General features: G+C 43.7%; 1 protein-coding gene across 1 annotated transcript in view; it reads left to right on the plus strand.

Annotated features, from left to right (window-relative positions):
- Nucleotides 1-17,807, plus strand: part of gpc6a (glypican 6a) — a 201,763-nt gene that overhangs the window by 150,687 nt on the left and 33,269 nt on the right. Inside the window, exon 5 of the mRNA XM_055230406.1 lies at nucleotides 15,628-15,758. Coding sequence (XP_055086381.1) covers nucleotides 15,628-15,758 — 131 coding nt within the window. The remainder of the gene's footprint in view (nucleotides 1-15,627; nucleotides 15,759-17,807) is intronic.

Below are 17,807 nucleotides of genomic sequence, written 5' to 3' on the forward strand. Positions count from 1 at the left end.
AGAACTGGGTCAGGGGTGAGGAGCTGCAAACATCTGCCAGTTATTTCACGGCGAGTTTCTCAAATATGTCGACGCAACGTGGGATTCATTTGGGGAGACATATTGCAAAATGTAATCTTACTTTTTTTATTTTTTTATTTCTTAGATTCAACCCAAAACAGATTTCGAGCTCGGAGCTGGGACTGACCTCTAGAGTCGCTCGGGTCAGTCTCTGTGGAGCGGTCAGTGCAGACAGACCCGTGTATCGCCAAATTATAGATTTAAATCTGTCAAATTTCAACCCACAATTTGACACATTTCACTGGGACAAAGCCAAATGGAAAATATGAGGCTTCCAGCGATGGATCCTGGACGACTTGGACGACTTTGCTTCACAATCTGTTTCAAAATGTTCAACTTTATGTTTTATACTAACGAAAAGAGTCTACAACTATTCTGATACTAAAACAAAAGAAAAAATCAGACTTTTAACGAGCTTAAGATGCACTGACCCCACACAGTGACGTCTCTGCATCGTAATGACATTTAAACTAATAATAACCCTAAAAATGATCAATTTAACTTATTTATTGATTGTATTTTGTGTATTTTGAGGCTTGTAACTGCAGGTGACGACACAAAATGAGTCCAGCTTCAGTCTAACTTTCCAGGTTTGTACGAAATATGATCTGAGGTGAAATGTTTGAAGAAGAAAATGCCATTCTCTGTCCGTATTGAATCATCTCTAAAACTCAGTCACAACCTTGAGCTACAGGATCGCGCTCTCGGAAAACATTTTAAACTCATTTCATTTCCGCAGTTTGGCGTTTTGTGAGACACTGGTCAATCATCCACGCGCCTCAGGTTTAGTCTGTGACCTTTGAAACTCACAAGACGTTCAAAGAAATGTTACTCATCTCCACAGATTTTACATATTTCATGAATCTGAGACGATCCGAGCGTTTAGGACGGACAAAACTAAAGAACGTTTGAGTATTTATGTGACATGGATGGACATTTGTACCTTTGTCGACTAAAATACGTAAAGTTTCGTCAATGTCATATTTTTGCGTGACTGCGAACGCCTCGGGGACGAGCTGGAGGAAGTGTCTGGGGTGAGGGAAGTCTGAGATTCCCTGCTGTTGCCTCCGGATAAGATGGATCAATATTTTTGTTGAGTAAAACTGACCAAAAAGTATTCATAATGACTCAAACTACGCCTACAGTTACATTTTAGCCAACAAGAACTATGAATAAAAGTACATTTTATTTATTTTATTATTTTTATTTTATTTTTTGTCATCAAATTTTTGTTTTTAAGAAGAATTAGTTTTATATATTTTTATATTAATAATAATAATAGTAATAGTAATAAAAACACATTAAAGCCAAAATAAATACAAAATAAACATAGAAATAATACAATGTAATAATAATAATAATAATAGCAAATAATATAAATAATAATAATAATAATAGCAAATAATATAAATAATATAAAAAGTATGAAAATAATCTCGTCCAGGTTTGAATTCCTTCCGTAAAAATACACATATAAAAATACACATATAAAGTACATTTTATATCAGCTAAAAGTGCTGATATTTTGACAAATTAAAAAACACTCTTCCACCTTTAAGGCTCAAAACGAGGCTCAAAATACAACGGCGTTCAAACCCCTGATCTTCAGATTGGAGGACAAACGCTCTACCGACTGAGCCGCCGTTACCCCACAGTCCATAACTATTTGTAATTTCCTTATTTTTCCAAATTACTCCGTGTTTTCTTCCTCGTTTTCCGTTCCATAGTGCTGCGTTATGAAGCCATCTCGTGCACTAACTATATTATGTGCGACGCAGACAGGGCCCACACGGCGGCGGCGGTGGCGGTGGAGGAGGAGGAGGCGGTGTGTTTAGGTGACACACATTCACAGTGAACAAAGCCCATGTAGTTTCTTCTTTCGTGTTGTCATCCTGTCAAACCTAGTGCCATGTAAACACAGTGCATGTCCCGCAGCATCCGTCCTGACAATGACTCCTCCATGACACACTATTTACTACGAGAGGAGGAAGAGGAGGAGGAAGAGGAGGAGGAGGGCTGCACCATCTCCTGCGCCGAAATAATGGCACCGCTGAGTAATTGTGAAAGCCCCACGCGTGTTTTGGCTTTGGGACGTACAGTAAAGCGTCGGCTGTGTGTTTGTGACGGTTGGCGGCGGTTTGTGGCAGAGCGGCGCTGCGTTCTGTGCTGTGATGAGAGTACTTTTCTCACTCACGGAAAACTCCTCCAGAGGGAACGCAGTAATCATCTGTCTGCAGTAATGTACGCAGGGTGTCATCAGCTGCGATCGTTCTGCGTTTGCATGCAAATAAGTCTCATTACAGATGTTTTAATTTGTTTATTTATTTCTCGTTTTTTCTCTGCGTTTCCGCCGTTTTTTGTTTTTTGGGAAACTGCAGATGATCTTTGTGGGAAAAGTAAAGCCATTAGAGAAGACAAACTTATTGCACACTAAAAATAGATGGTCTTTTCTGTAAAATGGACTTTTATCCGTGTTATAGTTGTTCGTTTAGCATCTTGAAGTTGTTTTGGAGTGATTTTGGAGTATTTTTAAGACGCCATATTGTCGATCAATCCTCATTTTCACACCCACTTCGATGCACTTACTTCGTACTTCAGTTATATTTTCTTAATCGATCATAATACTCGCCGGCGTCATGCAGTCATTTTGCTAAGAATGAAGAAAAATCTACTTGTTAGCGTGATCTGCTGCGACACGGCGCGTTGTTGCGATGGCGTTCACGGCGACGTCAGCTCCCGTTGGACGCCGCAGTTTTCAAACGCAGGAAAAACGGACTTACTTCTTTTATTAAGTCGTTTTAGGTGAATATTTTGATTTAAAATGTGCGTAGATATAGATTATAAGAGCAGACACAAGCACAATCTGTCGTCTAACGTGTTTTAGAGATTCTTTTTCAGCTTTTTTATTCCAGTTCGAGTTCACAAACAGACTTTTTCGGTGCGTACTCCTCGACGGGAGCTGCCAGTTTACATAATTGTGAAAGTGGCGTGTCTGTGGGTGACTTGTAGACTGGGTCACAGTGGGTGAATATCTGACCTAATGCTACGCCTGACTGCGCCGTTTTTCTATTCAATCCATAACACTGCGGGGCCCCATTGACTCCGGTACACTCGAGCAGAACCGGGACGACTCCTCGCCGCCGTGTCATCTGAAAGGAGCTCTTTGACGCCGCTTATACTCGCCGCGCTGACGCTGAAAAGGAACGCGCTTCACTCTCTAACAGTTTGATGTAGATTTGTCAGGTAAACGATCTCTGCTTTAAATAGCCTTTCGATCTTTGGCTAATATCTGCGGAGAGGGGAGTCCTTGGATTATGAGCAGAGAAGTGGGCCCAGCGTCGTCGTATTCACAGTTTTTCTCCTGTGAAAGAAACACAGGTGTCGGTAGAAATGAGTGTCATAGTGAGAGTTTATTGAATCTATCACATCTATGTGCAGTCGACAGGAGTATTTCAGGCTCTGCGCTGTAAAGAAGAGAAAACGCACAGAAAAGACTCGATACTGTGAGAACCGACGCACAGAAAAGACTCGAAACTGTGCGAACCGACGCACAGAAAAGACTCGAAACTGTGCGAACCGACGCGCAGAAAAGACTCGAAACTGTGAGAACCGACGCACAGAAAAGACTCGAAACTAAAAGAACCGACGCGCAGAAAAGACTCGAAACTGTGCGAACCGACGCGCAGAAAAGACTCGAAACTGTGAGAACCGACGCGCAGAAAAGACTCGAAACTGTGCGAACCGACGCGCAGAAAAGACTCGAAACTAAAAGAACCGACGCGCAGAAAAGACTCGAAACTGTGCGAACCGACGCGCAGAAAAGACTCGAAACTGTGAGAACCGACGCACAGAAAAGACTCGAAACTGTGAGAACCGACGCACAGAAAAGACTCGATACTAAAAGAACCGACGCACAGAAAAGACTCGAAACTAAAAGAACCGACGCACAGAAAAGACTTGAAACTGTGAGAACCGACGCACAGAAAAGACTCGAAACTAAAAGAACCGACGCACAGAAAAGACTCGAAACTAAAAGAACCGACTAACAGAAAAGACTCGAAACTAAAAGAACCGACGCACAGAAAAGACTTGAAACTGTGAGAACCGACGCACAGAAAAGACTCGAAACTAAAAGAACCGACGCACAGAAAAGACTCGAAACTAAAAGAACCGACGCACAGAAAAGACTCGAAACTGTGAGAACCGACGCACAGAAAAGACTCGAAACTGTGAGAATCGACGCACAGAAAAGACTCAAAACTGTGAGACGTCGGACGAGGTTTGGGGAAAACCTCACAGACGATGGTGAGATCTGAGCGGGATGTTCTAATTCAGGAGTGAAAGTACAACAGGGACAAAAGTGAGTGTACTATTACTATTACCATTACTACTACTACTAATACCACTACTACAACTACGACCACTATTACTGCTACTTTTCTACCGCAACCATGACCACTACTACAAATACAACAACTACTACTACATTTCAACTACAACTATGACCATTACAACTACTTCAACTAATACTACCACTACTACTACTTTTCCACTAGAACTACAACCACCACCACTACTACTACTAGTACTGTTTATACTACAACCATGACCACTACTATTACTGCTCCTTCTACTTCTGTACTGTTCTACTTCATCAACCATGACCACTACAACTACTTTTCTACTGCATCTACGGCCACTACTACTACTACTACAAATCCAACAACTATTGCTACTGTTTGTACTATAACCTTGACCACTACTACTACCACTAGTACTACCATTAACACTGATTCTACTACTACTGTTTCTATTACGACCACTACTACAACTAGAACTACAACTACTACAAATACGATCACGACTACAACTGTTTCTACTACAACTATGACCGCCACCACCATCACTATTACTACTACTACTACTATTCCTACCATTACATACTATGACATACTGTTACTGTGATACTTGTACACGCTCTTTTCCCTCTCAGTCCTTCTGTCCACAAACCCAAAGACTCTTGTTCTAAATCCACAGTAAAATGATTTTTCTGGGAGCGCCGCCCACCACTGACCTTTCTCCACATTTTTGATTCAGATTTAGAAAAAAACAAAATGTATAATGTGATATTTGGTTAAAGTTATTCTGTTACAACCCACGAAATCCGTCCACAATCCTGCACAGATATTTTATTTTGTCTCCTGGCTCTGCTCTTTCACTGTAACAGGAAACACGGCCCAGACTTTAAAGTGTGCGATGGCTGAGAGCGCCCCCATCGGGTGTTCCCCGGCTCCCACAGAACCCATTGATTTGTCCCATTCTCAGGCTGAACGCTGTGATTCCCTCGGGGGCTCTGCGGGGGGCGGGGGGGAGCAGAGAGAGCGCTCCGAGCCCCCGCGGCCCACAGGAAACGGACTTATTTGAACAGAAGGAGGAGGAAGTGTGCTCCACGCAGACACAGTAAACAAGCTCCACCGCTCCTCCGTCCTCTGGCTAAACTCACACGTTTATACATTTTATAACAAACGCGCGGACCTGAATACTTAAACGACAGGGAAGAGCGAAAAGACATGATTTACGAATACGAACCGACGTGTTTGACTTCACCAACTGCAGCTTTTGTCCATCGAATGTGCATTTGCTGCGCATCTTTTCAGAGTTAAATTTGGCACAAAAATATTTCCACGTAATATTTGCAGATGATGTTTGTTCCGATGCACTGAGGCGGTTTGACCCGAGTGCGAAGCGGCTCGAGCGAGAATCAGCTCCTCCGAATCCGAGGCGCTGGAGGAGTTCAAGTATCTCGGGGTCTTGTTCTCGAGTGAGGGGAGGATGGAGCGAGAGATTGACAGTTCTGTATCGTCTGTTGTGGTGAAGAAGGAGCTGGAGTCCAAAGGCGAAGTGCTCGATTTACAGGTCAAACTACGTTCCTGTCCTCACCTGTGGTCACGAGTTCTGGGTCATGACCGAAAGGACGAGAGCGCGGATACAAGCGGCTGAGATGGGTTTCCTCCGCAGAGTGGACGCTCCCTTAGAGATAGAGGGAGGTGTTACAACCCTGGGCCTTAAGTTCCATTTTATATTTTGTTTATCGTGTGTCCCCAAGTCGTCTTTTCCCCCTTAAACATGGCCGCCAGGTCTCTGGGCCGTGATTGGAGGACCGTCTTCAAGCCTCGCTCATCTCCAGCCGCCTCCCTCCCCATTTAAGAAGATCGGGGCCACCTGCTCGGGGCTGCTGGGGTGGCCCATCTGCCTTTGTGTGTGTCTCTTAAGTTCAGTCACTCCAGGGGCAGTGGCTTTTGTTTTAGGAGAGACTTTGATTTGTCTGTGCGTAAGATTTTTTTGTGTAAAATTCGTGTTTAGTTTCTTTACCTTTGTTTTATTTGGTTTAATCCCTTGCAATGTACCTTTGTTTATACATGTTTAGTTCCCTTTTGTTTAGTTCACCCTTACTTTTCCTGTTAAATACTTCTTATTTTACCATTTATCCATCTTGGTTTTCTTTCTTTTTGTTACTTCCTTTCTCCACATGCGCTGGATTGTAACAGGAGGAGCTTGGAGTAGAGCCGCTCCTCCTCCACATTGAGAGGAACAACTGAGGCTCAGGCATCTATTTAGGACACTCTGGAGGGACTGTGTCTCTCTCTGGACTGGGGACGCCTTGGGCTCCCACTGGAGGAGCTGGAGGACGTGTCTGGGGTGAGGGAAGTCTGAGAGTCCCTGTTTAGAGGAAGAAAATGGATGGACGGATGGATAAAAACATTTTAATATAAACACCTGATTACAGTGGTGGAATGTAACAAAGTAAAAGTGGTGCAGTACTGTACTTAAGTAAAATGTTTATCTGTACTTTACTTAAGTTCATTTTAAAGTGCAGAACTGAAGCGGCTTGGATGAGCAGCGAAAACGTCTTCACTTTTACAACGATTTGTCCAGTTGACAGATTTTAACTTCGCCTTTTAGCTAAAGACCTGGACGACTGAGGGTCTACACAAACATCATTTTAAGGTGGATACTTTTTACTTTCTACTCCACTACATTTTGACCTGGACGTAAAAGTTAAAGTATTTTTGATTATAGTTTGAGACGTGCTGAAAAGGCGGAGGGTTTATTTTTCACACGTTCACAGTTTGAGCAAAAACAAACAAAAACATTAAAACATCTGTTCAGTTTCCGTTGAAAATTCAGCTCAAATCTTTATCAGAATCTCTGTATTTGAAGCGAAGTACTGATACTCTCATATGAAGTTATTTGAGCGTGTCAGAGTAGCCCGTCCTCCCCGTGGCCACTTGTACGGCTGACTCATACTCAACACATCAAATATTCATTAGGCTTTATGAAAAATAGCTTGTCTGAACTCAGCCGAGGCGATCGTTCACATCTCGGGCTCTTTTATGGAACAGAAACATCGCCGCGTTTTTCCCGCCGCTGCCCTCGGATGCAGTGGGTTTTTGTGGCCGTGGCTTTAAGTGGAAGTGCAGTAAACATGGCGGCTGCAGACTTCACAGGACTGAGTCTGACCCCTGCGATGACCTCTGCTCCGCTACTGATGGAAATCTAACCAAGCGTCGCACACAATCTGAGCGCGCGGTGCGAGCAAACAAACAGCGGCGCTCTTCAAACAGGTAGAAAAGAGGCGGACACTTCGCCACATGATTATTTACGTAGAGTCGATCAGGTTTCAGACAGAGCCGTGCAAAATAATGATGTTTCTGCTGTTTTTATGTGACGTGAAAGAGGATGATTCATGTCTTTATGTGCGGCGTTTATGCTCTAGACTGTGACGTCCTGATGCTCTTCTGTACGTGCTGTACCTGGGGTTTGTTTTGACTGTTATTATCATTATTACGGCTGTTTTTAAAGTCTCCAGTGCGGCTTTTTGCACGTTGAGAAAAAAAAAAAGTTTTGTAAAGCATTTTTTGGGTTTTCTTCATCATTAAGTTTGTATTTGACAGTATTTGTTGCACCAAAGAGGACTCATTCTATGGAAATTGTGATTTTTATTCATTTATTTATTTATTTTAGTGTTCATTAGAGCAATCCCATGCATAAAATCGGAAAGAATAATAATAATAATTACACATAAAATGCACCAGAACACATGAAATTACATATAATTTGCTCAAAACCCAGAGACCCCTAAAAACACTTCAAAAAAGTCGACCAACCAACATAAATACAAAATGTTATATATTGTTTATAATGTGCAAACGGTTGATTTACTTAGTTAATTATAAAAATGTCTGGCTCGTTCTGTCTTTCACTTGGTTTGTTGTTAAAGGTTTTTGCAGGATGTGATGATGTCATGCTTCCAGATGGGGGCGCAAGAGCCAGTTTTCCCGATTGATTACGTTGTACTTTGTCATGAAATATGCAAAAGGTAAACACATCATTTTAGCTGCCCCCGTCAATAGAAAGTTGTGACGTCCTTTGAAACACAATACATTTATAAACTTTATTACCGTGAGTGGCGTCTCCTCTCCACAGATCTTAACTTATCCACGTGGTGTTTCTGTGGAAATCTGAAGAAACTTTAATGCCGTACTGTGGGAAATTGTAGGAAACAGAAACAGGGCGTAGCTCCACTTCAGCTCGTGTGGTCAGTGCAGAAACTTATAAATGACAGACCGATAATGAACCTTTATTCCATTTAAATATGAACCACCGCAGACGCTAAAGCCGGAGTCTGCGGGTGTCACCGTCTCAGCGGGTGTCACCGTCTCAGTGGGTGTCACCGTCTGCGGGTGCTGTGGGCGCGCACTCTTCTCTCCGCGGCGCGCCCACTCACCCGTCTGTCAGTGCGACTCTCAAACGTCCAAATGAAACAAAACCAGTCGACTCTTCTAAACGTCGTCTGCGGTGAGTCTGGTGTCTCCGTTTTGGCCTCAGTGAAATCGCCACATGTTTGTATATTATTTGTGTAGCGCCGCACGTTTCAAAACAATGACAAAACGCTGAAATGTGGCGATCGATCAGTTCAGTATGTGCCCGGAATCACATCCAGATGGAGCGAATCACGAACACAAACTGCAACAACTTTATTTCATGAGCTCAAGATGTTTCTTTTATGATGGACAAACAACTAAATACACGCACCAAATATGTAGAATACTCAGTCGACTTTAGTAAAAGGACGACATTGCGGTGCGTGATCATGTGATTTGAGCTTTGAACTGCAGGTGAGAACTGAGAAAAAAACAGAATATAAACTGAAATCGTGAGTATCGAGCTGCAGTGACGTGATCGGACCATGTAAAATCCAGATATTCTTGAACTAAATACATTTTCCGCAAACTTAGGGACTATTTGTGCGGCGCTGACAGTCCGATCTGACGCCTGTAGGTCCAGATGCTTTGCTCCCGCCCCGTCGCTCTCCGTCTCACCCCTGATTTCATGATGTATGTGACAGTACGAGCAGATATGTGTTTAAAACGTGACGTGAACTCAAAGTCTTGTTTATAAGATTTAAGCCCGATTGTCCCATGAACCTTCACGTCTGTTTTAATGAGGAGCGGGCTCGGGAGCTGCACTCACGGCGTGTTTAATTCAGCCGCAGTTATAGCTCTGTGCTGCGTCTAAATCACTTCCTCCGGTCTGGCGCTGGCTTTAATACGGCGCCTGTCGATTGGCCGTGCTCTGTGCTCTCCTGACAGCCGGGTGAATGCTGGGCCCGCGGACACTGTAATTCCACCACCTATACCTGACATTACCACTGATCTTATTTGTCACCTTTGGAAGCCCGGGCCCTATTCACCCAGAACAATCTCCACACACGGCCACAACACAAAATAGTCTAATGGGCTCATAAAGTTGTCAGGCGCTCATTGAAAAGTGACCTCAGTTAAAATAGTGGAGTTTGTTATGGGCTTCAGCCGCGGTCGACCAGGAGCCTATAGAACGGACAATGTTTTATATAAAGGGAGAAAGAATGTTCCAGATTCAGTTAAAAACATTGATTAAATTCATTACTTCTTTAGAAAATAATGCTCCACGGTCTGCACTTGAACATCACTTTCAGACGCTGTGAAAAGCTCAAAGTAAACCTTGTGTTTTGTAAGTAAGAACATTAAAAAATGTTTTCAGAAAAAGCCCGTGTTGAGTTGAGCATTAAAATGGTTAAATGTTTTTTCAGCTGGTATTTGCTGCATGAAACATTCCATAGTTTCAGATAAAATGATGAAAATCCACGTTCTCTGTGTCACTTTCATGCACTTACAGCTGATTCTCCAGAGAACACGACCTGAGCCCAGACACCGGGTCATTTTACTCAAACATCAAAGACGTTGAAATGAATTAAAATGAATCCGAAACATCTGATTCTTCACGATTCATTGAGGCGGACGGATAATCGTAAACTCTCTCAAAGTCAACACTGTACTTTCTGTTTCCAAATAGGTTTTTGACCTAAAATACTTCAACTAAACTCCATAAATATGTACATGTATAAGAGAAAAAGTGAAGGAGCCGATACTTCTCCTGCCGCACTTCGAAATAGAATTTGCTGAGATGAATTCTTAGATGTCGTTTTGGTGAGAGTTTATATTTGGAGAAATATAACATAAAGACACCTGAGGAGAGGAGGAGGAGAGGGGGGAGAGGGGAGGAGAGGGAGGAGCGGATAGGAGAGGAGAGGGAGGAGGGGGGAGAGGGGCAGAGAGGAGGAGGAGAGGGAGGAGAGGGGGATAGGAGAGGAGAGGGAGGAGGGGGGAGAGGGGCAGAGAGGAGGAGGAGAGGAGCGGAGAGGAGGGGAGAGGGGAGGAGAGAGGAGGAGGAGGGGAGAGAGGGGGAGAAAGGAGGAGAGAGGAAGAGAGGGGAGAAGAGAGAGGCACAGAGGAGCAGAGAGGACCACAAAGGAGCAGTAGAGAGGAGGAGGAAAGGGGGAGGAGCGGAGGGGAGAGGGGTGGAGAGAGGAGGAGAGAGCAGCAGAGGAGTAGAGTGCAGCACAGAGGAGCAGCAGAGAGGAGGAGAGAGGAGCACAGAGGAGGAGCAGAGATGAGGAGAGAGGTGCACAGAAGAGCAGAGAGGAGGAGAGAGCAGCACAGAGGAGCAGAGAGCAGCACAGAGGAGCAGAGAGCAGCACAGAGGAGCAAAGAGCAGCACAGAGGAGCAGAGAGCAGCACAGAGGAGCAGAGAGAAGCACAGAGGAGGAGGGAGCAGCACAGAGGAGGAGGGAGCAGCACAGAGGAGCAGAGAGCAGCACAGAGGAGCAGAGAGGAGGAGAGAACAGCGCAGAGAGGAGGAGAGAGGAGGAGAGAACAGCACAGTTCCAGTGGTGTCTCTGTCATGTGAGACTCTGCTCCTCATGACTTCGTGCTCACACTCTGCTCACACTTCACTCTTTCATCGCTCCACTTCGCTCTGAGGGCTCAGTATCGGCTGCTCTGATTGGCTCAAATCTCTACAAACGTTATTTTAGTTGGACTCAGCTCTTCGCTCCAACCTCAGGAGAAATCCAGTCACTTAACCAGAGCGGCTCATGTTTAACAGACACATTATCACCGAGTCCACGTCCTCGTCCTTTTCCCCAAACGCTCGACCGCTCAGTGTTTCCTGACAGTTTTCTGCTAATCACAAGAACCTGCTTTATAATTTAAGTCCTTCAACAACTTTCTTATTATCGTGTGTAATGATGGAGTCAGGTTTTGCAGTGAGTGAATGTGATTTGAAGAGGAAAGAGTAAACACAGAGATGTGACATGTTGGATGGAGACGGTTTTAAATGAGTCGGAGAGAATGAGGTAAAGAACACACCAGAGATGCAGTGTTTCATTTCTCCTGCGCCGCCTGAGGGCCCCACACACTAACAACTCACAGCACTCATCTGTGTTTCTCACTTTAAGTGCATGTGACAGGTTTGTTTTTTATTCTATCATTACTTTGTTTGGTGGAATACTGCTGGTTGTAAATAGATTTATGACAAATAGTTGAAATATACTTGTAGAATGTATTGATGACGTGTGTGTACTGTGTTTTCTGGAGTATAAGTCGCATCAGGTAAAAACATGCATAATAATGAAGAAAAAAACATATAAGTCGCATTTTTGAGGGAAATTTATTTTACGAAATCCGAGACCAAGAACAAACATTTTATCTTTAAAGTCAAGTTATAATAATAATAATAATAAAATAAAGAACAACAGTATCTATTAACAGTATTTATAAATTTTTGCAAGGTTCTGCTAAAACATAGAGATAAAATTGGACAGGAAGTAGTGACGCCAACAGGAAGTAGTGACCAAGAACAGACGTTTTATCTTTAAAGTCAAGTTCTAATAATAATAATAAAATGTGGAACAACAGGCTGAATATCAGTACATCACGCTAACGCTAATGCTAACGCTAACGCTAACGTAACACATTTATATTTATTCAGCTCCATGAAGCACAGACAGAACTGAACACGTGTCTGGTTTGTTAACGTAAGATATTAACAGTTAATCTGATAAATAAAGTAGAAAAGTTTACTCTGGATCTCACTCCAAATCAATAAATCCACTGAATTCTTCATCCTCGGTGTCGATTCTGAACAAATCCACCAACTCCAGAGGAAGATGAAGCGTCGCAGAAAACGACTTTATTTTAGGCTCATTTTTGTTGAGTGTTTGTCTTTGTCTTTTAAATGAGTGTAATGTTGATATTTTAAATGTTGAGTGGTTCAGGAGGAGTAGATACTGGTCCAAGTCTAGAGCCCCTCGCACGACTGTCACTGTGACAAGAACCAACATGTGACTTTATAGATTTGAATCATTTCACATATAAGTCACATCTGAGGAGAAGTCGCACCAACGACAAACTGTCAACAAAAGTCACACTTATAGTCTGGAAAATACTGTACACTTTCTATTCAAACAGATTTCCATTCAGAAGACACTGTTTACTCATAATGGACTTTTTTTCTGGCAGTTTAAACAAAATACATGAATTCATATTTATGTTAGCTGTCAAAAAAATAACAGTTTTGGTGTTTATGGCGTGTTTTTTCTAGGTAAAAGTTATGTAATCTTATGTATCTAAACTAAACGTCACATCTGCGGCTCATGTCCAACACCAGTCAAATTAAACTGGTGAATGAGCACATTTTATATAACAGTTTCCACTAAAAGACACTAAAAGCTCAAAGAACCACACACACAGTCTCACACACACACACACACACACACACACCCACACACATACACACATACACCAGTGTACGCAGACACCAGAGCAAGGGGGGGTTAAGTGTCTTGCCCAAGGACATAATGACAGCATTCATCTGTGGGAAGACTCGCCCCTAAACTTCTCCAAAATTGTTTAACTAAGGATTTTTTGCCAAATCTTGACATAATTCTGTTTTTGTTAAAGCTCGTGTAACTCGTCCTTGTCCCTTGTGTCGTCCTGGGGTAATTTATGACCCCAAAAAATAACTCACTCGCAGCAGAACTTTGACATTTCTTCATCAAATAGGTTGAAAATTGGGCTAATTGAAAAAATGTTGATTGTACAATGAGAACTGTCTGATAAATAAGTTACGTTAAAGTTCAATTTGAGGAACGTCAACGTAACTCAACTGGGAGGAGCACACAATTATGTCATTTTTTGTCATCATAATGTCACCGTGGACCATTTCCTTTTACCACAGACAACGTGCAGACAGTTCCACATCACGCAGACAGTTCCACATCTCACAGGCAGTTCCACATCACGCAGACAGTTCCACATCTCACAGGCAGTTCCACATCGTCCAGACAGTTCCAGATCGTGCAGACAGATCCACGTCGCGCAGACAGTTCCACATCGCGCAGACAGATCCACATCGCGCAGACAGATCCACATCGCGCGGACAGTTCCACATCGCGCAGACAGTTCCACATCGCGCAGACAGTTCCACGTCGCGCAGACAGATCCACGTCTCGCAGACAGATCCACGTCTCGCAGACAGTTCCACATCGCGCAGACAGTTCCACATCGCGCAGACAGTTCCACATCGCGCGGACAGTTCCACATCGCGCGGACAGTTCCACATCGCGCGGACAGATCCACATCGCGCGGACAGATCCACATCGCGCGGACAGATCCACATCGCGCGGACAGTTCCACATCGCGCGGACAGTTCCACATCGCGCAGACAGTTCCACATCGCGCAGACAGTTCCACATCGCGCAGACAGTTCCACATCGCGCAGACAGTTCCACATCGCGCAGACAGTTCCACATCGCGCAGACAGTTCCACATCGCGCAGACAGTTCCACATCGCGCGGACAGTTCCACATCGCGCAGACAGTTCCACTGCAGCGTCCTTCTCTTCAGTCATTGAAATATAGTTTTAATGAAAATGAAAAGTGGCAGTCAGTGGCGTAAGTGGCTAATGTGTTTTGGGCATTGATCTGTGCCAGGCTCTGTGTGAACTAATAAGGTGAGGTCTTCTTTAAAGCTGCTGTCGTGTCTTTATTAAACACAGGGAAGACTCTGGATGAGATTAGAGCCACCAGAAGGAGCCATACTTCTCTCAAAATCAATAACAGCATAACAAAAGTCGAAAATAGCTGATTGCTTTTTGGCAGCATATGAAAGCCTCCGTGGTTACCGATTGTGAGTAGAAACGGTTAACTTTATTTGCAGAGCGGCGCCAGTTTATTAACAAATTAGCCAACGATGAGATATGAAAGACGATTAGCTCTACACAATCTATATTTGATCAAAACAGATGGAAAAGTGCGACTACTTTTTCAAAACATGTGACTTTTCTGCTGGAGGAAAGTGCCATGTGTTTGTCTCCATGAAATGACCTGGTACTGGACTAACTTATGAGGATGTATAAGTTTAAAGCTGTACTGTGGAACATTCTATCCAAAGCAACATAATCTCCAGGAAGAAGAGCAGGGGCAGATCCTTCACCCAAAAAGTGACATAGGGAAGCGTTAATTTGAGAGACTGCATGGTCATGGTTTAATTTCCAGAGAAGGAATGGTAGATATTTTTCAGTTGTGATGAAGACGCCGGCGCAGTGATGAAGACGCCGGCGCAGTGCTGAAGACGCCGGCGCAGTCAGTGGAGTTTCACTAATGCGTCTGACTGAAGGGCAGCTGATCATGGAAAATGAACAAATAAATAAAGTCTATTGCTCATTTGGGAAATAATGACAGTTTTATCTGAACTGATTCAGACACGACGTGAACGACTTTATCAAAAACAAGAGCTTCAATCAAACAGAATATCAAAGAAATGACACTTTTCTGCTCCTCGGTGATCAACAGTGTCTCTGTACTGATGTGTTCTATAAAATGCATAATTGGCTGTGTGTCTGCGCCTGTATGTAGATGAGTTGTTGGCTTATTAATAGGCTGTTTGTACGCCGAGCGCGCTGATATTTAATTACATCTCCCAGTCCCTCTCTGCTGCGTCTCAGCCCTGTTCACTTGTTTACACTGCTCTACATCACGCTGTTTGTTTGGGGCTATCACAGCTTTTCTCCTCATTGTTCCTCACGCGCCACACCTGCGTTCTGTTTATGACTCGTTAAAGTGCGTCTGGTCTGTTGAATGAAGGGTTTCCGTGGCGATGGTTGACACTGTTGTTGTGTTGACAGATGCGATGCTGATGGTGGCCAACAGGCTCCAGGGGCCGTTCAACATCGAGGCGGTGGTCCAGCCGATCGACGTCAAGATCTCCGAGGCCATCATGACCATGCAGGACAACAGCATGCACGTGTCCGCAAAGGTACGCACGCTTTACCCCGCCGTCGCTATGGTAACACTAGGGATTATTACAGTGATATGTTTGGGCGCCTGGTATTTCACTTCAGCCTATAACTTTAAACAACTAGGTGCACCAGGGCCAGTTACAGGGCAGATCTGTGGTGAGGCAACCCCCTGTCAAGATGTTTTTAGAAATATCAGTAATGGAATAAGTACAAGATCAATACATTTAATGCCAAACTGTGAACCATTGCAGGTAAAGCTATAACATCCCCATGGAGACGAGCACATTACTAAATCCCTCATATATTGCAGCTCTAAATATGTGTAGTTTCATGTCTGACAGTATTTCCATCACATAATAGTCTTGTGGTTTGCATGTTGCTCTTCCTCTGCGTCCTCGGAGCCTGTGGATGTGTTTTTGCCTCGGTCCTGATGTTGTTCTCAGTGTAAAACTTGTTGAGTTACTGACAAATGGGAGAGAGCGGGCAGCTGCTTGTCCTGACAGCACTTGAGCACATTAGAGTCCTCCATCACACACAGAGCCAGGGGCCGAGCACCAATCATAATGAGGCGCCGCATTCAGGGACACAGTTCGGAGCCTTAAGCAACTAAACCATCTACATGTAAATATATTTACACAATGAAGTCACTACTCAGACCGAGGGAGATAAATGCTACAACAACATGACATGAATAAAAACATGGGACTTGTTGCTTTTTCCTGTTGTTTTTTCAGATATAATGTGAAGGTCTGTGTGATGTTTGTGTTTCTGTAGCTGCACTAAACAAACACTGTGTCCTGGAGCTTTAACGAGGACGATGCAGGACAGTGATGTGATGATGAAATAATAACATGACACTGCAGTAACCAAACACTGTCACATATTGTGGAGTGTTGATGCTCGTGGTGTTGTGAGCATTATGTGCTTGGCTCTCGCTCTAATCTGGCACATAAGGGGAGTCCGCGATCCAGATGGACTGTTTATTTGCCTGTCTTATCGCACACGAGTGTTGCTGCTGTGAGCTCACGCGGGCCAAAGATATCCGAAGGGAAAATGTCAGTGGTGTAGGCAAAGCGAAAATTTCAGATCAAAATGGAGGTGTATTCTTCAAAGAAATGGACTGGCCTCCGCTCGGCACAGTCACTACGGGCTGAGAATTCTGATAAACTGCCTCAGATGGAGTGTTTGCGTTCGCTCGGCTTTACCTGGGGCCAGGTGCTTTGTAGAAACGGCTCCAGTCACCGGTCACTGATTGGTCAGAGTGCAGCTGTGTCCATGATTGTTTCTTGATTATTGTTATGCTGTGGGCAGACTCCATGCCACAAGCTCTCACCAGATCAAACTGATTTACACACAAAAAAAGAGCTTGTGACTTTTTCCGTGTATGTTTACTTTTACCTTGGTCAAAGAAAGGTTAACTCTGCAGAGTTAGACCAAGAAATGCACAATGTTTTTATTATAACTCATAATCTCGTCTTGTGGATTCAGTCTCGTGTCTCGTCTTTGTCTCGTCTTTGTCTCGTCTTTGTCTCGTCTTTGTCTCGTCTTTGTCTCGTCTTTGTCTCGTCCTGATGGAATCAGATTCTACCAAACACTGTGGAGTTAAGTGGAAGTGGTGACTGTGGAAAAGGACTAGACCCATTCAGCAGTTTTAACCCGGTGCAGCGGGGCATTGTTGTGCCCTCAGGGAGTGGCAGGTGTGCCTGGAAAAAAAATCAAATTTGAGTCAACTAATTGACCAAGTTATTGACTGTAGCTACAAAGCTGAGCACAGGCTTTGTGTAATACAAACACTGCACTAACTCCAGGAAAAAATCATATTGAATTTAATAACTTGCCATTTTCCTGAGTGACCTGAGCAAACCTCTGAAGCAGAATAACACAAATATGACTGCAAAACCCCAAGAACCAGACACAGTGATGTGTCCTGTGTGTTTCTAATTTGAGTTTTTATTTGATGACGGTCTCTAGAATAATGTTTGAGTGGACGGTGTGATGTGGCGTCTTTTCAACACAACAGTTTATCACCAAGATGGAAAAACAAGATGTTTTCAGTCACAGTTGGA

Source organism: Periophthalmus magnuspinnatus, chromosome 3, assembly GCF_009829125.3.
Source record: "Periophthalmus magnuspinnatus isolate fPerMag1 chromosome 3, fPerMag1.2.pri, whole genome shotgun sequence".
NCBI classification, from domain to species: domain Eukaryota; kingdom Metazoa; phylum Chordata; class Actinopteri; order Gobiiformes; family Gobiidae; genus Periophthalmus; species Periophthalmus magnuspinnatus.